This window comes from Guyanagaster necrorhizus (assembly GCF_019112545.1).
Source record: "Guyanagaster necrorhizus MCA 3950 unplaced genomic scaffold BT62scaffold_9, whole genome shotgun sequence".
Lineage (NCBI taxonomy): Eukaryota > Fungi > Basidiomycota > Agaricomycetes > Agaricales > Physalacriaceae > Guyanagaster > Guyanagaster necrorhizus.
Genome location: NW_025064888.1, coordinates 1,266,589 through 1,292,617, shown reverse-complemented (window position 1 = coordinate 1,292,617; position 26,029 = coordinate 1,266,589). Strand labels below are relative to the sequence as shown.

The 26,029-nt window shown below is 39.1% G+C and overlaps 1 protein-coding gene across 1 annotated transcript; it reads left to right on the top strand.

Annotated features, from left to right (window-relative positions):
* Window positions 1-23,904: 23,904 nt before the first annotated feature.
* Window positions 23,905-24,642, top strand: BT62DRAFT_1004585 (uncharacterized protein; the record flags this gene model as incomplete). The annotated part of the gene is made up of 1 exon (XM_043177047.1): window positions 23,905-24,642. One exon carries the CDS (start codon window positions 23,905-23,907, stop codon window positions 24,640-24,642), a length of 738 nt encoding a protein of 245 aa, XP_043041320.1.
* Between the last annotated feature and the right edge of the window lie 1,387 nt (window positions 24,643-26,029).

Genomic DNA, 26,029 nt, shown 5'->3' with positions numbered 1-26,029 from the left:
CTTTCTCTCTGTCTTTGCTATTCTCTACTATTTCAGCTTACTTGTTTATCAGGTCATTACAATGAAATAATGATAGGATATTGATATGTACTGTTATCAATATCATTTTTCATTAGGCACTTTAATAAGAGTGAGCATTATCTAGAATTATGTAGATAATAAATCATTCTTATTAAACATACTTTTATCTGTTCAAATGCACTGAGAGCCTCACTCAGGTATGTTCAGAGACTAATGTCCATTCTAGAGTGAGTGATAGCATTCTCAACTTTTCAGTTATTCTCATCCTCTGTATCCTTTGGATTATGTACCACTGCCAGGAGATAATATTTCAGCTTCTATATATTTCAGATCATTGGGCTCATATGGTTGAATGCATGGACCATGACACCTTTCTGTGGCTTGGCAACCTGAAGATGGCAACTTCAGATACCTCACAGAGAAGTGAGTAGAAAAGATATTTTCAGCTTATATTCCTACATTGATTAGTTAGAAGTAGAACATAGTATGCTAATAGTTTGCCAATACAAATGGCTTGACTGTGAGTCACTATGCACTTTCATACTGGTAAGCTCATTTGTTGTCATGGCTTCATGAATAAATAATGTGATATCTTGTCCTGTATATATGAGAGCATCCACTGGAGTGGTGTTGGTAGAGAAGCTGAAAGTCCAGTTATAAGAGATGGTTGATATATTAAAATCCAGTTTCTTACACTATGCTCCAATCATTCAGACTTTTGATATCAAGAATATAGCATATTGAACATTGTATTTCATCCTCATCAACATTCATCTAGAGCCTCATATTCTCTCAGTGTCAATCAGCTAGAATCAGAATACATTGTTATGTCTTTCCAATGCAAAGCTTACTTATCACTCTGATCACTCTATTAAATGTCTGATATCTCTCTTAGTGAGAGGAGTATGGATCAAATAGAAACAAGATAAAGCAGGAATATTGATAGAGAATCAAGCTGGAAAAATATTTAACAGAAATCATATTAGATGTAGAATTAGTATGATATAAATATGTTCACTTACTTATTTGATTTTCTTTCCCTTTTCAGTATAATGCACCATTCTGCACATCTCAGCTTTTAATCACAATGCTGAGATTAATATTATAATGTCCTATTCTAATGCTTATTCTCTTTCAAACTCTTTATTGTTCACTATGTCTATATACCTATCTTATTAACTGTAGCAGGTTGTGGGCCCCACTACCAGTATGTCCATAATAACTGAAATAAAGCTAGTCAGCACAACAAAGCTTGCAGATGATAGATCAAATTGAGTAGTGTTTGAAGAGAAGCTCATCAACAAATTCTTGAACAAGAGCCTTGGCCAGCACCTATGAGAAACAACTTGCAAACTCCTGTACTCTGTCAAGCACAAGGGAAATTTCTACTAGTCCTCTGATACTGCATTTTTGCATCCACTCTCAGATGATGATCTAGAAAAGCTGGAGGATAAACTGGAGAAATATGAGCAGAAGGAAGCAAAGATGCATACTATCATTTATGAAGCCATTTCTGACTCTACCTTCAATGAGATTAATAGTGAGACAACAGCCACTCTCATCTGGAAGAAGCTTGTTGCTGTTATGACTGGCAAGGGTGATCTTGTATATGAACATCTCCTTACCCAGCTTGAAAACATGGCCTGCCCTGATGAAGGCAATATGTGTGAACACTTTGCTAAAATGAAAATCCTCTGTGAGTGAGTTGAAGGAATGAGTCTAAAGATTGAAAACAATCAGTACACTTTGATGGTCCAAAAATCACTTCCACCTTCTTATGGCTATATTTATTGCACTCTCTCTGCTGCCAGCAAGTTTATTGGAAAGACTCTGATATCAGATATCCTTACTGCAGCTCTGCATGAAGAATGGGATGAGAAGATCATATTAAAGGCCACTGCCAAAAATGTAGCAATGTCTACTCAATGATAGAGCAAAGAAAAGGACCAGAGCTCTGGAGGAGAGTCAAAGAAAAGGTCTGATTTATTTTATCTCAAATGCATAAACCCAGTATGTGGCAAAACTGGCCATCTCATCACAGATTGTTAGTGTGAAGGCAGTGGAAAGACAGAGCAAGATCCAGCTTTGAAAAAGAAAAAGACAAAGGAGTCAGCATCTGCAGCTATTGATGAGAGTGATGATGAACATGTTATTGCCATTGTAGCTGATGACAATAATCACACAAATGTGGCATTGATATGCATATCTGACTATAGGGCTGAGGGTGATGCTTATGTAGCAAAAGGGGAAAATGTTATGGTATTAGCAGATTGTGAAGCATTGAAAACATACTCATCTGAATGTCAGAGATTCAAAAAATACACCAAAATTGAACTGAAGTCTATCAAAGCTGCAAATGGCCAAATTTTTTATGCAATAGGAAAAGAAGGTCTTTGACTACCACTTTCCATGGGAAAGAGATAGAAACCTATCATTATAAGTTTTCAAAATGCATATTATGCACTAAAAATAGCCTACACCCTCATATCACTCTCACAAGTCAGTTGTGCTGGATTTTCCATTCATATTGAACCCTCTGACCATACTACATACATTCACACACTACAGCCAGATGCTAAGATCATCATAAAAATTTCTGAAGCCAGTGGCTTATCTACAATCTCAACTCCAAACACACAGCAAGCTATAGCAGCTAAACTAGATGTCACTGTAGTGGCAGATAAGCTCAAGGTGAATATCACTGAGTCACATAATATTTGTACTCACCAAAGTCACACCATCCTTTGCCACATATATGTTGATGGTCATATTGAAGAAATTGAGCTTGATCTTAACTCTAAACTGAAATTTTGCAAGATCTGTGTAAAGGCCAAAGCAAAGCACAAGCCATTTCCAAAACAAGAGCAATATGAGTACATCAAAAGTAGTGGTGACAAGGTTGTCAGAGATCTGATGGATCTAATATCTATGGTGTCACTTGTGGAAGCCCACTATGCCTGCATGTTCTATGACCTACACACTTATGAATTGAAATCTGAATATCTATCAAAGAAATCAGATACCTTTGAGTCATACAAATATTACAAGATATAGATCAAGGTCCACTAAGATGTAGAGGTCATCAAGATCCTTGGTACAGATCAAGAAGGAGAATTCACCAGCAATGAGTTTGGTCAGCACTTCAAATCAAAGGAAACTATTCAACATCTTACTGTATATGATTCCTCACAGTCAAATGGGATTACCAAACATTCAAATGACTATCTGATGAACATGACCAGAACTTTCTTAATCAGTTCAAGGTTATCAAAATACCTCTGAGCTGAAACTCATCAGCATGCTGAATGGATCTACAATCACACCTCAACAAAAGCAATACTATCAGGGAAAACCTCATTTGAGATGGCAATCAGCAGAAAGCCTAATATCTCAGGTCTTCATCTATAGGGATGTTGATGCTGGATCTGAGTGAAGGTACCAGAAAAGCTTGGGAAGCATGCTATTGAAGCTTGTTTTGTGGGTGTTGATGCTGAATCCAAAGGCTGAAGGATTTACTGACTCAAAAAGTGAAAAGTCAGCATTAAACATGACATATATTTCAACAAGAATGATCTGACTCTAGAACCATTCATAGTCAAGAGAGGATAAAGATACTGATTCTAGTGTCTCAAAGTCATCAACTGCTTCTCAACCCTTCAAAAATCTGACAGACAAACCACTCACAGAAACTCATCCAGAGTATTCTGAATCTTCACTCACAGACATAGAGTCTGATCTTATCTCTCAATCCAGCCAGCCTAAATGATCTGCAGCCCTGAAACCTGATCAACTCACATCTCCAGACTTGTGTAAACATTCTACTACAGCTGGAATTACAGCAACTGCACTTGAAGATAAGTCAGAATCAGAATCAGATGATAAACTAGACAGCTACTCACCAGTTGACTATGCCATGATGGTGAATGTCAAACCAGTAATCATGAAGGAGGCATTGAGTGGTTCTGATGAAGAGGAATAGTGTGAGTCAATGCTCACAGAGATAAGGCAGTGTGAAAAGAAAGCATGAGAGATGATGAAAAGAGATGTTCTCATGGATGCAAATATTATGGGCACAAGATTTGTTTACTAGATCAAACAAATGAAGCTAGCAAGCCTAAAAAGACTAAGTCCTGCTTTGTAGCTTAAGGATTCTCTTAGATCCAAGGTGAGTGTTGACTACTTCAACATCTATATTCTAGTTGTCCATCTTCTCACTCTCTGCATCCTACTCTTCATGGCTGCCTCTTGGAGTACAATAATAGACCAAGCCAATATCAAAAATATGTACCTGCATGCTAACATTGCTAAAGAAATCTACATAAAGTTTCCAAACAGATATGAAGAATTCTTCACAATTCCAGAACACCTCAAATGCAAGAACATTTGTGTCAAGCTGTGAAAATGTCTGTATGGCATGAAACAAGCAGGACAAGATTGGTGCCAGACCCTAAAGGCAACAATGATCTCTCTAGAATTCATCATCAGCAGTGCAAATGAGGCTATTTTCTATTGGATCAAATCAGAGACTAGATATATCATTTTTGTAGTTGCTACAGATAATTTTACCATCATTGCAGACTCCTAAGATGAGTCAGACCAATTCAAATAAGAAATAGGCTCACATTTTGAGCTAGTTGATCTTTGACCTATACACTGGCTTTTGAGAATGCATATCACTCAGGACTGGAAAAAGCACACCATCAGCATTGGATAACCAGCTTACATTGATCAGATTGCAAAACAATTCAGAGTTCAGGACATGGCACTATTTGCAACATTAATAGAAGCAAATCTTGATTTAAACCCAGACTTATCTTCTATATCCATGGAATCTGTTTTGCCACATGAGAAAGCACTTTATCATAAGCTACTAGGGTCCTTCATGTATGTTGCAGTCAGAGCTCACTCTGAAATCAGCTACTCAGTGTCAGTGCTCTCACAATTCATGAAAGATCCATGTTCAACTCATATGAAGGCTGGATTTCAAGTTCTCTGCTATCTCAAGGGTATATGCAATCAATGGCTGATATCAGCTCTAAGAGCTATCATAATGCAGCATATGCTAATCAGCCTGGATGGAAATCTATGTCCAGATTCATCCTATTTATGGACTAAAGTGCTATCATGTGGATATCAAGGAAGCAGCCAATTGTTACTACATCCACTGGCAAATTGGAATACATTGGACTAACATCAGCATCAAAAAGCATGATCTGGATCCACAAACTTCTCTCTGATCTCTCCATTTTTATTGCAAACCTGTTATAATTTTCTCCATATCTTTTCCTTTTTCTTATCTTAGAGCACCTATTTTGTTTTGAGTGCTTTCTCAAAGAGCATGGAAAAATTAGATAATCACAACAGACAAAGTGCCATTGTACTCAGTTGCCTCACCCACAGACAATTCTCCATTGTCTTATCTCTGACAATCAGGCAGGATCAGTATCATAGCACAGAACAATACAATAGACAGTAGTTATATTTATTACAAGCTGAACAATATATAAGTAGAATAGCTCTTGCTGTTGCAGACAGGTTATTTTTGCACAGTGAATAATGGCCAGGCTGAGTACAACAGTCAATTGCTTAAAGGCAGAGATACATGTGACTACTACTTACCTGAGTATGATGGTCAATTGCTTAAAGGCAGTTGACCATCAATCCAGGACAAAACTGTCTATGCTTATATAAGGTTGATATCAGGTACTTATGTCATCCTGCAACACTCCCCCTTGACATAATACTTCTCAGAGTTCAAGACCCAACAGCCTGATCATGTGAGTCATCTTCTTCCCTAAGGCTTTTGTGAAGATGTCAGCAGGCATGTCTTCTGTGCAAAGATGTTCAATATATATGTGCCTCTGCTCAACCTCATCTTGTAACCAGTAGAAGCAGAGGTTGAGATGTTTGACATGACTATAATGGTCAGGATTGCAAGCAACAGAGAGAGCAGACTGGCTGTCAATCAGCAGTGAGGATGGTGACAGATAATAGAAACTAAATTCTGTGAACAGATTTTACAGCCACAGAATTTCCTGTCCAGCAGAGATGGCAGCCATATATTCAGCCTCTATGGTCAATAAAGTTACTATAGATTGTAGCCAGCTCATTCAGCTGACTGCATCTGTGCCCATCTTGACAACATATTCTGAGGTCAAGTGCCCATTGTCTGGGTTTCCATCATGATCTGCATCTGTGTATGTTTTGAACAGCCCTGGGTTTGTAGCATCAGATGAATATGTTAATTTTAGGTTGATTGTCTCCCTTATATATCTGAGAAGATGTTTCAGAGCCTCTCAATGCCTCAATTCAGGGTTTTTGCTGAATTATAATAGGATGCTGACTGCAAAAGCTATGTCAGAATGAGTGGTGATGGCCAAGTATGCTACAGAGTCAAGAATCTGGAGATATGAGATGTGCCACATGGTTTCCTATTTCTCTGGAGTAGCAGGGGACATTGAGCTGGATAGCTTAGTGTGTGGATCAAGAGAAGTACTAACACTGTTACAGTCAGACATTCTGGTATGTTCTAGGATTTTTTGGATGTACTGTGGTTGAGAGAGTGTGAGTGTTCAGTTTAGATAGTCTCTGTGTATTTCAACACCAAGGAGGAATGAAGTTGAACCTAGATCATGAAGTTTGAAGTGCTTTTTGAGATCATTGACAACATATCATGCAGACTCCATGGACTTTGTAGCAATTGTTATATCATCAACAAACATAGAGATGATAATCAGAGCATCATCTCTCTTGTACACTTATATGCTGTGTTTACAGTGTACTCTATCAAAGCTCATCTTGGTCATAGCACTATGAAGCTTTTTGTGCCATTCATGCTCAGTCTGATTCAGTCTATAGATGGACTTGAAGAGATGAAGCACTCAGCTCTTATCCTTTATCTTGAATCCCTCTGATTATTGAAGATATACCTCCTCTTTCAGATCACCATTCAAAAACACTGATGAGATGTCCACACTCCAGAGTTCCAGATCCTCAAGTGTAGCAAGAGTGAGGACTGTTTGGATGGCTGCCTATTTTGGAGTAGGAGAGAAGGTTTCAGTGTAATCAAAATCTGGCCACTGTGAGTACCCTTTTGCAACATAGCATGCCTTGTAGCATTCAATTGATCTATCAAAATTACACTTCACTTTGAAGACCTATTTTCCACCTATAGCCTTTTGCTCTGGAGGAAGCTTTACAAGCTCAAAGGTGCCACTTTCCTGTAGTGCATTCAATTCCTGCTGAGCTGCCCCATACTATTTTTCACTTTCCTCTCCTGGCTGAGTCATCACCTCTGCAGGTGTCTTTGGCTCATCATTGGATGCAGATGCTTGGTTTGCCATCTCCACTGCTGTCTGAAATGCAAGCTCAAGAGCTTCTGTATATGTGATATAGTTGTCATCATGCAATACAAAAGTTATTCCTGTGACAATATCTGTCTCAGTAAGCTCTGGCTCAGCAGTGGTTTCATCAATGGGATCAGAAACAGATTCATCTGAGTCTGGTGAGTTCATCACATTGGTGCCAGAATGTTTATGGTGAAAACCATATTCAATGTTTGGAGATGGAATTATAAGGCCTTTGGAGTCATATTGTTGCTCAAAGTGTGTCTGAGGACATGAGAGTGGTGAAGAGGGTGTAGGAGATGTCAGAAGACTTAATAGTGGAGTAAGAGGTGATTCTGGAGATGTTTGCATATCTGATAGAGTGGATGGAGCTGACTTAGATGGCAAGAATGGTGATGATGAGAGTTGTTCAGATAGCAGAGATGGCTTATCAGTAGGTATGTCCTCTCCCTCTTGATGAGGCATTATCACATCAGGTATAGCAGTATCTATGCTGTTATGTCTGTTTGTGGAAGATGTATCATCACCAAGAGGATTTATAATATTTCTGTAGTTTCTAGAAAATACACACTCATTGAATACAGCATGACTGGAGATGATGAACCACTGTATAGAAGAGTTTCAGAATAGCCAACCTTTTACTCTCTCTGAATACCCAACAAAGATACATTTTTGGATATGTGACTCTAATGCTCAACATCTTTTTCTTCATACTAGCACATATGCAAGGTATTCAAACACATGAAAGTGAGATATATCTGGTTTTTGATGATTTGGGTCTTATTCTGTGAAAGGTGTAGTGTTTGAAGAGGATCTGTGGAGATGTGATTTCAGATATGGATGAATACTCAGAGAGCAAGGTTTCAAAATGATGGTGGGAGATGTGACTCATTTAGCATGATAGTGATGGCCTCTGCAATTGTGCAGTTGGCTCATTCTGCTGTGCTATTCTGGTATGGTTCATTGGGTTCAATGTGTCATCTTTTGATTCTATGCTCAGCACAGAAGTCAGTAAATTTCTTTCCTATATATTCACCATCTTTGTCTTCCTGAAACTTGATGATTTTGAGTCCTGGATGGGTATTCTCTGCATATGCTTTGAACTGCTTGAAGGCATTAAAGGCATCACTTTTATACTTCAGAGATATGACAGCTCAAGTGTCAGATACACTGCAGATGAATGTTATCTAATAGTGATAGCTCTCTGGAGTTGTGACAGGTATTGGACCTTTGATATCACTATATACTCACTCAAGAAGATGTTTCTTTCACTCTGAGGGGCCATGAGGAACATTGTGATGATGCTGTTTGCCAGTGAGGCATAGTGTGCAGATAGAATCAGTTGGAAGACCTGACTCTTGCTTCATTCCAGTTACTAGCTGCTTTGTATGCATGTATCATATAATGTCCATATTTTGATGACAGCAACATCTATGCCAAAGTGTATTGTTCATCTAGCAGATACTTGTGGAGCTTGAGTTTGCAATGATAGTGGCTGATTTTGAGAATGAATATATGATAGCATTGACATAGCCAATATTGCTCTCATTTACAGTTGCAGTGAATCAAATCTTTTCACCCTGGCTAAAAGTGACATCTGATCCAGTGATTGAGATCTTGAATCCCTTTTCTCATGTGAGATGATAGGGTGATAAGAGACTCATGGTGAGTTTTGAGTAGAGCTGACATGTTTTCTTTCCACTCACCATAATTGGAGCCATTTAGATTGTTGAAGCCCTTTTTGATTGTGTTAAAGGATGGCATGATGTATGTAATGATATTGTTTCAGTAGTGAAGTGACTGATGGAGAGATAGCAGGGCACAAGCAGGATGTAAAGATGAAAAAAAAAAAAAAACTTGAAATAGGCCTTAAAATGCAGAGCCCATAACTTGTTGCAGGTAGATTATTTTTGTGCAGTGAATAATGGCCAGGCTGAGTATAATGGTCAATTGCTTAAAGGCAGTTGACTGTCAATTCAGGACAAAACTGTCTATGCTTATATAAAGGTGACATCAGATACTTGTGTCATCCTGCAACACTTGCTGTAGTAGTCCAGCTTCAAGCTATAAGTTTATCTCACACTATCTTTTCTTGAGCCTAGCCTGTCTCTAGCCTTGAAGCACTTTACCTATCAGAACACATTAAGCAGACTCTAGTGTGACTGTATGAACATAATATAGCACTAGTTTATCATGTGTTCTGGTCACATACCAGTTAGATCTAACAGTTACCTCAAAGCTGCCTGCTTTTCTTTTCTTATGCACACTAAGAGCAAAGAAAACTAAATGCTATCAACCTGCAATCTCACAGTCAATTATTTCAAGCTCCTGAGCACTATTATTAGCACTCTGCTCAGGCTTTTTATTATTATATATCTTTGCCAAAGAAACCAGTCTATCACTATCTGGATAATCAGGTATTACCATGGCCTCTGAACAATTTACCACTGAACCTAAAATGTCACATCCATCCTCCCCCCTCATGACCTCTCTTCTGAGCCTGTCCAAGCAACCAATGAGCCCATGCAAGAAACTGTATCAGAAGCCATCCCTGGGATCATAGATCTGAAAGTTCTTCTGATGGAACAAAAAGAGCACAGATATCACTGATAATACCACTGACACATCCTCTGTCATGACCTGCTGAACTTCTCTCTGGTCTCAGACCATGAGAATGAGAACCTCCCTGATGACTTCTTTAGTGCAGAATCATCTTCCATCTCTTCCACTGCCCTTTCAGAGCACAGAATTGGAAACTGTGCTTGAGACTCTCTTAATGCTCTTAGGATAGCTTCAGCCTAAGACTCTCTCTATGTGACACCTGAAAACAGAAGCCCAAGGAACTCAAGCCCTGACCTTAGCCAGGCAACTCACAATAGCAACCTTGACTCTGACAGCTGGAACCAAGTATATCAGGAAGAAAGAGCAGGATCTCTGGTGACCCTCTCACCTACTACAGGCAGGACATCATGGATTTTGACTGAGATGTTGCAAGGACCCACAGAATCCAGCCATCCAGAATCTGGTTGGAGTCTGAGGTCTGGCACAGTGATGAAGAAGTCTATCAGCAAGAACAGTATGAAGAAGAAGACAGACAACAGCAAAGGAGGAACTACTATAAGTGATATGAGTACCATAGTGAGTCCTAAAGCCCTTTCTGAGAGCCAAGTTGGTTCAGAACTAAATCTTACCCTTTTCTCACAGCAATTTCCTTTCCCCAAACTCTTGACACATCTTTATCTGCCTATGGAATCCACCCTCCATCTCTGGCTCATGTCTCTGAAATAATCATCTGATGACTCATCTAAGGCAGAATTGCTGGAGTATTCCTCAATAAGCAAAATACTGACCAGCTCTAAGAGTATCACACAGGAGTGGAGGCAGCAGAAGCAGAGGCAAGTCCAGTGAAAAAATCCTCCTTCAACTTGCTCCTTCTGCTCACTGCAGATCCAGCATCCAAGAACTGCTCACCCATGACAGTGAAACCCCAGGCACCATCTATCTTTGATCTGCCTGATGACTCACCTGAAGAGGACAGCAAGGACAGCAAGGGGGATGATGATTGGGACACAGTGCCTTTTAACTGGCCCAAGGGATTTTATGAACCTGAAGATGAAGAACTGTTGAAAGAGGAAATACAGCAGGAAAGAGAAAGAGGATTTAGAAGGATATATCAGAAAAGGGTCATAGAAATTCTCCAAGATGTAGGATGGAGTATGATCCCACTGGAAAAAGAATCTTTAGCAGCAACCAATGCTGAAAAAATTGACATCTTACAGTATGACATCATATAACAGACCATTTTTCTTTATAACTGAGCCCATTCTGAAGACCCTCTGGCCAATCTTCTGGATTATCAATCCTGGTTTAATATCCAACTGATGCTGAATATGCCATCTGTTTCTCTGAAGTGGGCTATTTATTCAGCACCAACTATCTGAACCACTATCATAGCCTTCACATGCCACTGGCAACCACAAATCTTATATGCTGAAAATCTGACCAGATACTCCTGGAAGCTGAAAGGAAGCTGGCTGATAGAAGGACAACCTTCTGCTGATAAAGCTGGACCTAGTGATCAGGCTGAAGGAGATGATTCTAAGGCCACCAAACAGAGGTTCACAGTTGTCAATGGGAGAATCATCAGAAAGCCAATAGACCAAACCACCAGGAGTCCAATCACTGATGACCAATCTCTTCATTCATTTTCTGGGTCACATCAGAAAATCCTGCTCTTTCATGACTATCTGAATCTAATGGAACCACTCACCAATGATTTGGTCCTTATACAATGCAAACCTGACCTCTTATGAAAGTCATGGCCCTTTAAAGAGCACTCTGATGACATTGATTACTTCTTAACTGATTGCAAGCAATATTTTGAGGTATATTCTGCATACCTAACAGCCAACATCTATTGAGTCACCTTTGCCACATCCTACTTTGAGGACAAGGCCAAGGTCTGATGGACTTTAAAAAGTCAGAACCTCTATTCTGTTAGACCCAAGCATCACATAAGCAGATATACATGATAAACAGAAGCTGCCTTGCACTTCAGGCAGTTGACTGAGTTCACTTGATATGCAATCTGGTCAGTGTGAGACAAGGCCTTTTAGGATTGGCTCAAGTGTAGAATAGTATGAAGATAAACTTTAGCTTGAAGCTAGAGTTTATCAGCAAGAGCTAGCATCTTAAATACTGTACAGATTCTGGCTAAATATACTACTACTTATTGTACATTGCTGTGGCCTTTGTGCCTATTGTCCTTGAGTGTCACTACTGTATATAAAAGAATGATTGTGCATCATCAGGCAATGCTGTTATGTCAAAAGACAATGACTGACTTAGTCTAGTTGTGATGACTAAGCTTCATCCCATGGTCCTAAGTGCTTGTTAGGCACTCTGACTAAGCATAAATAGGGGTTAATTGTAAAAAGAAAATAGAAATAAAAGAAAAATTATAACATATTCCACAATCAGAGAGCACCATCAGCTGCCATCCTGGCCAACATTCAAGCAGATGGTGCATAACAAATTCATCAATCTGACAGTTCAAGAAGTCTACAAGAAACAGATAAAGGATCTATAGATGAAAGAACAGATGGCCAGCAAATACTTTGATGAGTTTGAGCAACTAGCTAAGCTGGCCAGGCTCATTGACAATATTGAAGATGATGGATGCCTAGTGGAGTATCTGAAGAATGGGGTTCCCCCCTCCTACACTAAAATAATTTCCAACATCAGCTTCAACATTCTAAAGGAATATAAGGAATGGAAGGTGTGAATCATTATGATGAACAAGGAGTGACACTGATAGAAGGCAGAAAATGACTATCAGCAGGATGACAAAAAGCCCAATCATCAAAGGAAAGCAAATGTGCTGACCTCTGCCAAGTCCAACATATCCTCTTTGACTTCTATACCCTCTTATTCTGCCCAGAAAACTGGTACTAGAATAATCTATACCAGATAAGAGAAGCCTATAGATGTTGATAGACTAAAGAAGAAGGAGAAGTGCTTCAATTGCAGAGAAAGGGGTCACTTGTTCTGAAACTACCTAAAGAAGAAATAAATGTATGAGATCCAGACACAGATAGCTGAATTGCAGAAAGAAGCCAATGGGCTTAAAAAACTTGGAAAGGACACAAAGATCAAAGAGGTAAAAAATGGGGCTGACAAGTATCTATTTACATGTGCATTTAAATATACCTGATTCTGCCATCTTAAACACACCAAAAGAATCACAAAAACCCAAAGCTCAATTGCCCACAGACTGAATAGGGGGAGAGAGCCCTGATGGCTGGCTAAAGCCATTCAATACTGAGTGGGCTTGGTGGGCTATTTAAAATGCCAAGAATGAAGCTGAAGCCAAGGCAGTGCTCAAGAATTGGGTATATCAGACTTGAGCCAAAGAAGTGATCAATGAGATGATTGAAGAAATAAAGAAGGCAGAAAGGAATCAGGCATTGGAATGGCTGGACAAATTGAGAGAGCTCAAGAAGTATATCTGGTGGCAAAAGGCTACTGGGAAAGATCTCATCATTAAGGCTCAGATTGAGACTCTAACCATCTGCTCCACACATGCCATTACAGCCCTAGTTGATAGCAGCTGCATTAGAAGCTTCATCAATTGTGCTTGCATCACCAAGCACAATCTTTTCACTCAAGCCACTGTGGCTCTGATTCCAGTATACAATGCTGATGGAATGAAGAACCAAACCAGATCAATTACTGAGTTTATTGAACTCTGATTAATGATCAGAGATCACTCAGAGCAGATTGACTTGGCTGTGACTGAACTGAAATCCAAGGAGATCTTCCTGGGTCATGACTGGCTTATTCAGCACAACCTGCTAATCAATTAGAAGACTGGATGGATCACCTTTGCTTGATGCTGGTGTTGCAAAATATCTTTTGAATTGCCTGATAAAGACCTGGAGGACTGCTGGGACAAAGAGATGGGGGATGGGGAAACCATATTAGCTATGGACATGAATTATGCAATCTATATCTGAGGAATATATTATGCCAACAATCTGGCAGCAAGAGTGAATGAGAAGAAGAAGATTAAAACATTTGAGAAATTGGTATCTGAGTGGGCACAGGACTTTTATGACCTGTTTGCCAAAGAAAACTTCAATGAGCTACCAGAGCTGAAGTTCTGGGACCACACAATCAAACTCATTCCTAATGCCAGCACCAACCTTGATTGCAAGGTGTACAATTTCAGTTCACTGGAATAGATCAAACTAGACAATTTCCTGGAGGAAAACTTGTCCAGTGGACAAATCAGGCCATCAAAATCCTTTATGGCATCATTCTTCTTCTTCATTAAAAAGAAGTATAGAAAACTCCAACTGGTCCAAGACTATCAGAAACTTAACAAGATAACAATCAAAAACCATTACTCTTTTTCACTGATTTCCAAATTGATGGACAAGCTGCATAGCACTCAGTATTAATCTAAGCTCAATGTTCAGTGGGAATACAACAACATGTGAATTAAAGAGGGAGATGAATGGAAGGCTGCATTTTAAACTAACCACAGACTCTTTGAGCTCAGTTATATTCTTTAGACTAACCAATTCACTCCCAACCTTCCAATGGATGATGAATGACATCTTTAAAGACCTCATTGTCATGAGAAGGGTCATGATCTATTTGGATGACATCTTGATTATGTCAAAGGATCAAGACAAGCATTGATGTCTAATCCATCAAGTATTGGGACTAATGAGGAAGCACAAGTTGCTCCTCAAAGCTGAGAAGTGCAAGTTTGAAGTACTTGAAACTGAGTACCTCAGGGTGATTATCAGTGAAGGAAGCATCTGGTGATGTGCTTGGTGATGGCTAAGTGACTAAGCGAGGCAGATGAGGAATGAACTCTCAAACACCAACATCTAACCACTCAATACACAATCACTAAATACAGTTGAGGTTGGTTGTTTCAAGTACAATAGAAGCACTCTTGCAGTCTTAAGTAAAATCAAAGAAACAGTCAATAAAGACAGTTATTCAACTCTATCTTGCTTTCAAAGATGCAATACTTGTGAGAGTAGTTTATAGCAATGTTTAAGTATAATTAGCACTTAGAATCAATGCAAAATTGCATTCCAAATCAACTTAGAATATTCTGAAACCCAATGAACTCTGAAACCCAAATACTAAGTCTATCAAGTGCTTAGGCTTGACTAGCTACATGCTTGGCTAGCTAGTGGTCCTCAAAACTGAAGAACTTGTATTCTGATGCTGAAACCCTTATAGTTTGGAACCCAAATTAATCCAAAACCCAAAATACAGTTATTATTCCAATCCAATCCTCTCTAAGTGACAAAGCAACTTAAATAAATCATTAAGTCGAAGCAGAACTCAAAATCCGTTGTCCCAAGGACTAGCTACAGTGGGCTAGAAGGCCTGAACATGGGGGTGGGTCACTTGCTTGCTATTTTCCCCTCATTCTCTTCTTTTATACATCAACAACAGATACAGAATCTATAAATAAAGCATTCAAAATAGTATTTCTTCTGTGTTAAAGCGGAATCACACTATTATCCCAGAATGGCAGTGCTCCTGGACTCTCCTGGGCTTGCTCAGACCCACCTGGCCACTGCACAGCTTTATTTTAAGCCTACAGTGCCTGTGGGTACCTAACTCCTTTCTGTCTATCCAGAGTTTTAATCCTCTAAGTTATTCTTAGTAGCTTGATTGATCAGGCCTGGTCAACCAGTCCTATCTACTCTATTCCTCTCAATTCTAAGTCTCTTAGGTCATCTGATACCTATGAAATTTGGACTTAGGCATTTGAGTCAAAACTCACAGTGCTAGCCACAGATCATTGGGTCCCTCTTCTTACTACTTCTGGATGATGCTGTCTTTACTCAATACTCCACAACTGGCTATGGTATTACCCCTAGCTGTCTTAGAATATACTTGTCTTAGTGGTATGTAGAATTAGCCCCATTTGAGGCACCATTTCTAAGTCCAACTTGGACTTAGTATTTCTTAAGGTGTAGTACAGAACTTTTCTAAGTTCAAACCTGACTTAGGATTTTTATCCTTAGGCCATATTATTTTACAAAGTCTCTTTTGAACTTAGTATTGGTGACTAGCATGACTATCAGCTCAGAGCCTCAGCCATAGTCCTCTACTGGCTAATGGTCCTCAGTTACTAGCATATTCTAGTGTGTTATGCAGAATTCACAAATTATAGGGCTGAACATGTATCCTGCATATCACCACACTATCTTCTCTTGAGCCTAGTCTGTCCCTGGCCTTGAAGCACTTTATCTATCAGAACACATTTAGTGAACTCTAGCATGACTGTACAAACATGATACAGTGCTAGTTTATCATGTGTTTAGGTTATATGCCAGTTAGGTCTAACAAAGGAGTTACAATCATTCCTCATCTTTACTAACTTCTATCATCAGTTTATCCAGGACTATAGCAAGATCATCCACCTAATAACACAGCTCATAGGCAATGCCCTCTGGATCTGGAGACCCTCTCAGCAGGCAGTATTCAAAGACCTAAAACAATGATTGGAGGAGGATGTGATACTTGCAGTTCCAACAACAGAGAGACAATTCTGAGTGGAGTCTGATGCAAGCAAAGGAGAAATTGGTGCCATACTCTCTCAGAAACAGAAAGGGAAATAGTGACCAGTTGCTTTCCTCTCTAAGGCACTCACCATTATGAAGTGCAACTATAAGATCTATAAAAAAGAACTATTGGCAATCATGCTCACACTCATAGAATGGTGACACTATCTAATAGGAGCAACTCAAACCTTCAAAATTTGGATAGATCACTAAAATCTTTGATATTTTCAATCACCCCAGAAGCTGAACTGAAGGCAGACATGCTGAATCACTGAACTTTCAGAGTATCAGTATATGCTATATCATAAAGCAGAAATAGCTAACAAGAAGGTCAATTTGCTGAGTTGATGAGCAGACTATGATCAGAGGGGTAAAGATAACAACAGAGTGACATTATTGAGGCCTGAACACTTCTGGACTATGATAATGCCAACAGAGGAAGAGATTCATGAATGGATCAAGAGCATAATGAAAAAAACTAAACTATGAGACCAATGCATCACACTCTCAATCAATTATAAACAAGAGATGACAAAGGTCAGTAACCTCATCTATTACAATGGTTGGATCTATATCCCTCAGGATTGTCATCTCTGAGAAGAGTTAATCACTGTATACCACAATCATGTCACTGCCAGTCATCCAGAGATTGCAAAGACTAAGGAATTGATACTATGGGAATATTGGTGGCCAAAGATAGGGCAAGACATTGAAAGATACATCAAGGAATACAAGACCTGCCAATGAACAAAGTCATCAATCCAACCTCAGGCCACCCCACTTCATCCTAATGAAGTACTCAAGAAACTAGATGCATATCTCAGTTGACATGATCACCAGCCTACTGGACTTATAGCCCACAATTCATATCCAAGTTTCTGAATAATCTGTATTGACTTTTAAACATCTGAAGCAATGCTTCCATGGCATATCATCCTCAGACTGATAGACAGATAGAGCAAGTCAATCAGAAGATAGAGAAATATCTCTGAATGTTCATTAACTATAGACAGGATGACAGGATGGAATGGCTTGCATTGGCAGCATTCCAGCATAATAACCAAGTCCACTTGGCAATCAGGAAAACTCTATTTTTTATTAATCACAGTCAACACCTCCATATTACAGTGTCCAAAAAACTCTATACCTTGACCTCTGCCTTCTCTGACTTCACCACTACAATATCTAACATCCACACTGAAACATACACTGCCAAGCAGCATTCATAATAAAGATTCAATATGATAAGTATCATCAACTCACACACAAATATGCTATAAATGATAAAGTATAGCTAGACACTATCAATCTTCACCTTTCACATTCCAAATGAAAGTTGGCTGATAAATGCACTGGACCTTTCCCAATTCTCACCAAAGTGGGCACCTCTGCATATTGGCTCCATATCATAGATGCCTGGCATGTCCATTCTGTTTTCAATAAAACTCTCCTCACCCCATTTACTGCCTCTGCATTCTCAAATCAGGAATGACCTCCTTCTCTGGAACCAGTTCAGAAGAGCACTATGAAGTTGATCAAGTTCTCCACCACAAACTCCACAAGGTTCACACACATGGTAGCAGGATCCAAATCACAGTTGACTATCTTGTCAGCTGGAAGGGATATGGGCCTGAATCCAACCAGTAGGTAAATGAGCAGCACATGGCTGCTAATGACACCATCTGAAACTATGAACACCCCCTTGAATGACCCATCAGGATGATAGTCTTAAGAGGGAGATAATGTTATAATTTCTCTATTTTATTTTCCTTTTCTAGCCTCTACTTCTAATTAGTCAGAGTGCCTATCCTATCTTGGGCACTTATGATAGCATGAGACATGCTTATGCAACCATAATATTAATCTGCACTATTATTTCTTGAACAACAATAGGCATCTTAACAACAGACAATACAGTTGATAAATCAGAAACTATTTGATCAGACTCTCTACAGGCAGGAAACACAAAATCTCTTATGGTAAGTAAAACCAAGGCACAGAATCTGAAGGCTGATTCAAGTGAGTCTAGTCATGTACCTCCATACAGTGACTAATCTCCAAAGAGGTGTAACAAGGGGTAGCTACAGGAGTATGAGGTTCTGAATTGTTTACAGTGACTCACAGTATATATGTGAATTTTCTTTTTATTGTTGGAATCCTATATGTGATCCTGGTGAAGCCTAGGGAAATTGTTAGTATTGTCTAGTTACTCTTCAAGTTCTTTTATTAAGTTTAGAAAGTGTGAGGATGACACTCAAGGGCAGCAGATCTCTTTTATGTTTTTGGGAATAAAGCAAGACCAGTCAATATTTTGTGAATTAATAAGTTTACTAGTGTTGTATGCAAGCCTTCAGGTAGGATATAAGGTTGTCAAGATACTATATTGCTCTCAGTTGAAGATTATTGGCCTATATGCAGTCTGTGTAACTGGTTCTATTGGAGGGAATTGTACTGGTGTACAGTTTAGTATGGGTGTTGAGTAGTCTCTGTATCCTTGTCTGTATTATGTCCCCCTCTCTTCAGAGTATACTACTTATACTGCCCTTTTACTAATACTAAGTATGCTACAGTTAAATAGCCTTCATAACCACAGTATTAGCTTAGTGAGTATAGCAAACTTTTTATTATTTAAAGCCTTAAAGACTGTGAGACTTTTGGTAAATATTGCAAACTAAGAAATTTGCATAGCTAACAGTATGCTAGTCCTTCTAATATTCCTTATGAATATCTAACCAAACACATGGTTAGTCCTCTGTAGCCTATTACTTTTCTATATACTAGCTGTGAAAAGCTTAGACACCTGCAGTCAGCCTTGTATGTATTGTGATAGACCTTATAGGCTGCATTAAGGTGCCACATGTATACTAACAATGATGCATGTCTTATATGATTGGAAATTGTGGTGCCTGGCCAGGTCTATAGGACTTATTAGAATTAAAAGTTTATATGTTGTGAAGGTTAATGGGAAGAGTTCACAAGATTGAGAAAAGTTCACAGACAAAAGAAAAGTTTGCATATAACATATAATCTTCACACACAAAGGGATGTTGGTGAATATTAGATAGTTCTTGACAAAATTACTGCTGTTGAACCTGAAATGATTGGTTTACTGAAAGCCTGCTTAAGGACAGTATTAGGCTTTCACTAACACTCACAAATCTCTAACACTGCTCCTACTAAGGTCCAATTTTAGATGCTGAGTCTGAATCTGGTTTTAATATAAAAGCATAGTGAGGATGATGAGATAAGCTATAAGGGTTTCATGGAGAGGGATAAAGAGTTGTAGCTGGTAGATATAGTCTGCTGCTGTGGCAAGAGTATTTACACCAGATAGTCAGAGAGCATAGTAGGTGTATTAAATCTTAGCTCAAGACTGGAGTACATCAGTGTGTATTACTGCTTTATATACTGTCTAAAGAACTCTATGCTCTACAGGCAACTATTATCTGCTTTCCATGCTCTCTGCTCATTGTCTGAAATAACAATGACTGTGCCCTTGCTTTTGTTTATTATTGTTGCTCTACTATACCATCACTATAGTGAGTTTTTCATATGCTACAGTTTCTATTGTATTCAAGATGTGGAATGGCAATAGTTACCATATTGTTTCTTGTCATCTTATTGTGCATAGATGAATAAGGCATAGCTATGATGTCATCATATTAAGCATTGGCAGATCATGATTTAGAGACAAAAATAATGACAGATAGAAGTCAAAAATAATTATTGAGGCCCATGATTTTAGAGTGCACAGAGCCTAGAGGCTCATCACCATATTATACCAGTACCAACAACCAGAGATAATGAGCACTATAGCACAAAAATACACAATTGATAGGACTATAATTATCTAAGGACTTGACAATATATAAGTAGTTTAGATCTCACTGTACATATGTAGCTTGAAGCTAAAGTTTATTCTATATCACACACTCTTGAGCCAACTTGTCTCTGGCCTTGAAGCACCTCACCTATATAACACATATAATGAACTCAGACATGACTGTATGAACATGATACAGCACCTATTTATCATATGTTTAGGTGACATGTTGAAGAGAATCTAAGTGTGTGCAAGGTGAAAACAGATACAGCAGAGTGCTATCCACTGATCACACTCACACCAACACACACACAAAACTCTTAGTTTGTGGGAGGATTATAATGTGATAAAAGTAGTAATCAACAAATATAATTGTCTTCTTCAATGAATCCACAGCATGCAAACAGCAATAGCATATATACAACAGTCCTAGATCTCTCTAAGTCTCAAAGCTTTTTGTTTTATCAAAACAAGAGGTAGTAACAGATGTTGCCAGGCCTCAAGGCAAAGAGTACTGCAGCTCAATACAATACATCAAAACACTCTCATAAAACTCTCAAAAGGTCCTAAGCACAGCTCAGATCAACTCAAAATCTCTAACACACACAATACACAACTCAAAGCTTTGTGCTCTAAGCAAGAACTAATCACAAACATATCCACAAGTGCCAAAGAGCACAGATCTCTGTTCACAAGTTGCCAAACTGATCATAGATCCACAGGATTCAAACCTATAGTATCCAGAGACACAAAACACAATAAAACACTGTCCAACAGACCAAAGGGTTTGAACCTCTGCCATCTGTAGTGCTGCATGTTGCAAATACCTCAAAAACTTAAGATAGTGCTCTTCAGACACTGCTCTGCTATTCTCAGATTAGAGCACAATCTAAAATCTCTTATCAAACCAGGCTCAAGTCCTTCACAAGCTTTGATGCCTCACTTGGTTCTCAAAGCTCTCTCAATAATATTCAATAATGAGATTATTCTCTCACTTGAAGTTACAAACACAAACTCAGAGCTAGAGTGCAAGGCTTCCTGTGATCAATACACCATAACTGTGGGGGATCAGAAAACTTGCTCTTCTACTCATACAGTGTGATATTTAAATACTCTACTATAGCACTTACTAATACAATCCTACTATAGTATCTTTAAAGTGTGAGACTCCATGCTAGATTCTATGGGTATTATTCATATGCATATCACAGTTGCTATGCTTATTCTCTTTCAGGCCAGAACTGTCTGCTGTTTCCTCACTAGCTGATATCAGCTAGCTGGCCTAGCCAGATCTGCTTGCTTTCTTATTTCTCTGGTGACACATCTCTGACAGTGGTAAACTGTTTCAGATCTCCAGGGTTATCTCCCATGTCTGGAGTCAGCCACAATAATTATGTTCTCTTTTCTAGTGTTTCAACATTTCATCCAGCTCACAAAATGTGCCACTTCCGGCCTGACATGCATCAATTAACCCACTCAATAGGTATGTATTATACCTTGGTATGATGTGGGATCCTTCACTGTGTTATATGTGCTAAGGCACTATAGATATATGTGCAAGTCTCTGAGCAGTACATGTGCTATTCATCTCTGAGAGTGGTATTTCTCTGTCTATTTCTTTGTTGCCATCATTTCATTTCTCTATTCAACACCCAGTTATCCAGGTACCTTTCTTTGGATCTCAGTTCTCTGTTCTAAAGTGTGTCCCATCAGTGCATCAATGGCTGTGCATCCTTAATCAATGTGATCAGAATTGCTAATCATATTTTGATTGTATTCTTTTTATTTTTAGCATGTCTCCTTGTAATGGTATTGGCATGTTTAGGGCCAAGCACTGGGATCTTATATGCAGTCTAACCTCTCTGGTATTAGTCCACTACTAGGCCATGCACTCTACTCATTGTTACTTCAGTTTAGCCTTATGATGGCTAGGTTTCTGTGTGCTCTTATCCTATTCTCAGTTACATGCTTATTAGACTGAAATGCAGTCCATGTATTCTCAATTTTTGCAATTTTACATGCTTGAACATGGAGAGGGTGTGTCAATGTACTTTGGGTCTAACACAGTGTCAATAGGCAGATTCATAGCCAATGAAAAAGATATGACTTTAAAAGCAATAGAGACCACTGGATCACCAGTGTGCAGTGTCTGATTGTTTTCTTCATTGTGAAATGCAGTGTGAAGTCCTTTGAGAGTGAGCTTATTGGAAGAAGGAATAGTGATGTGATAAATTTTCTGAATTCAGACTGAAAGAGTGTATGAATTAGAGCCATAATGAGAAGTGCTTCTTCTAATTGCTGAAGGCCAAAATCAGTGGAGTGCAGAGCATGGATGTGACTCATGATTTGAGTACTCTAACTGGTGAGGTCTGAAAACAACTCATCTGTCTCCTTTTTGAGATTGAAGAAGCTGTTGTAAGCTACACCAGTTGTCTTTGCTGATAGTGTGCCTTTAACATGTCTCACATCCTCTTTAGATCATCAAGGCAAAAGTAGATTATATTAGCAGCTGACATCTGAGTCTTCTTCCAGTCCTTCCAGTCCTTCTTCTCCTGGTATGTTAGCTTCTTGGAGTCTGCAAACTCCAGTTCAGGATTACAGCTGATGGTGATAAGATACTTGCAGCAAGTTTTAAGTAGAGCTGATATGTTTTCTTTTCACTCACTATAATTGGAGGCATTAAGGTTATTAAAGCCCTTTTTAATTGTATTGAAGGATGACATAGTATATATGATGATATTGTTGCAGCAGTGAAGCAACTGATGGAGAGATATCAGGACACAAGTAAGATATGAAAAAAACTCAAAATAGACCTTAAATCATGGAGCTATAACCTGTTGCAGGCAGGTTATTTGTGCTGTGGATAATGATCAGGCTGAGTATGACAGTCAATTGCTTAAGGAGAATTAACTATTGACTCAGAGCAAAAACTGTTTAGGCTTATATAAGATTGATATCAGATATTTATATTATCCTGCAACAATTGAATGTCCACTGCTCTGTGTATAATCAGTAGAATGAAACAGTGGAACCAGTGAGACTCTTGAGAATGCTTATAAAGCCATGAATTTAAGGTAAGTCATCAGCCAGATATTCTATGCTATCTAGAAAACCTGATAGTAGATGTTACGATTTCCACTGCTTTTATTCTTAATCTCACCTTTTACCCCTATTTATGCTTAGTCAGGACATGGTGGGAAGAGATTGGTCAGCACAAACAACTTATTCTTTGCGTCCACAACGATGCTCGACGATGCACAACCACCCTTTTATGTACAACAACGTTGCTCTAGGACAACGGGCACCATGGACACGAAACGACACAATAGATAGTAGTATTTTTAGCATTACATGTACAGTATTTAAAGTCCATAGCTCTCGCTGGTAGACCCCAGCTTTGAGCTAAAGTTTATCTTCACTATTCTACCTCGAGTCATATGTCTGACCTTGTGACACACCGGACCAAGACACAACAAGTGAACTCGTGCGATCTCTCGAAGTGCAAAGAGACACACATTTATCATGTGTCTTTGTTCACATGATGCTTGGGCTTAACAATTAGCTCGAAGCTCTCTTCTTCCCTTTCTCAAGCCCAATTGTGCTGAGAAACTGAATGACCCCTGCCACAACGGCCGACCTTAACCACGACTTCTTTGAACTAATAGCTTCCATCATTGGAATGCTGTTAAGTCTTCTCACAATCATTACTTGTTGCCAAGGGCGACAATCAATCACCGCTTGGATTGTCAGGCACTACCAAGCATTCCAGCAGATCCAACACATCCTCCGAAACGTAACCCCGGACCTTCCCTTCCATGACATCCCCCCCTCTGCCAGATCGACCTTCCAGCCGCAGGAGTTTCCCGTACCAGAAACCGGGCATAGCAGCCCGAATCTGGGGAGCTCTCAAGAAGAAGAAAGACATGGATACCCTCCTCGACGACCTGACAGTAGAAACCAGAATGCTAGCCTCGCAGGATTCTGGAACCTGTGGACCACAACAGTCCCCCAGGTCACCCAGGAGGTCACCGACAACCTCCCTGCAGCCTCCAGTAACACTACCACCGCCTCTCGCACTCCAGGGATTGGAGACCATGCTAGGGACTCCTGTGATGCCTCTAGGATGGCTTCGAGAGCCAGGACCTCCTCCGACCCTCCCCATGATTCTCTCTATGAACCCACCGAGCAGGGCTCTGACTCCAGCCAATCCGTCAGCAGGTTGGGGATCGAGGACCCACACAGACGAACAATTCACCCCGACTACGCCAATGTCGAAATCGCCATCTCAGCAGCCGGGGATCCCTACCGACACCTTCACGTCGGGAGCCAGCCCAAGCATTATATGATATGATGTCTCTAAAAAGAGGCAAGACTTTTAATTTCAAACTTTTTACTTCAGCTTTATGAGAGACTTTGCATCAAAACAGGTTTATCTATCTGAAAAGAAATGTGAACAGTATTTATCCAAACTTATATCCTTCATAAACCTATGACTGAAATTCATTTATTTTCCAGAGGCCAGCTTCCTGCATAGCATATTGCAACATCTTTAGTCTCAACATGTTATAGTGTAAATAGACTGAGAGAAAAGGACATGTCAATCAATGCACTTTAAATAGACTGACAAATGAAGTTGTAGACTTCTTACATGATATTTTCAACTCATGTTTTTCTTTAAATTATTGTAGTCAGTAGCAGAATAAAATTAAAAAATGCTATCAAAATGAATGCACTGTATCTAAGTATGTATGTGAGTTGTAGATCTTATATAGCCTGGCAGGAGTTACTAGCAAGTGAGAATGTATCATCAAGCTGTGAGATAGATTCTGCAAGAACATATACCATGAACTCTATCAAGCCAAGCTCAACAAGAAAATCGACAGCTAGTGTCACATTATCAAAGAAGCAGAGCTTATTGGAATGACTGATCTTGCTCAAAGTACTGGAGAAAAGAAGTCATTGGGAGAAGAGAGTAGTAATAGCAATAGTAATAATCACAGCCATCAGAATTCTAACTCTAGAAGATCTAAATCTGAATATTGCAATTGAAAGGGATACTCTCACAAGAAGAATAGATCTCATAAAGAGAATCTAACCAAGCAAGAGCAATCATCTGGATATCTTTTGACACCATCAAGAGGCTAGAATCATCAAAACTAAGAGAATAACAGCTTAAAAAAGCTATTGGAATCATTCTTTAGCTAAAACAGGTTATCAAAAGCTAAAAAAGCTGAGTTGGTGGCAGCTAACAAATGCTTTAACTGTGAAGAGGAAGATCACATGGCTAGAAACTGCTCACACAATAATACCATCAAGACAAATAGAAAGTTGAGACCTTCAGATCTCTCTAGCATACATTATGATCTAGAGGAGGAAGATCAAAATAACTTGGCTAAAACCATGGAGATGACAGATCATTTTATCTTCAGAATAATAGCTCAACAAGAGAATTCATATAGTGCAGAGAATGATCCTGACCTTTCAGATCTGGAATCTGCATCTGAACCTGAAACTTTCTCTGATGAATAATCTGATAGTAAAAATAGTGAATGGAAATTGAAATCAGTAGCTGAGCTGTATCAATCATGGTCAGAAAAAGATGATCTAGTCTCAGCAGCCAACAAACCTTCATCTGATTAGTTTCAGACTATGTCTGAGATCTTGCTTGAAGCCATTGAAGATAAATATATGCAGAAAAATATGAGCCATATCTGGACTGATGATGTATATACCATGGA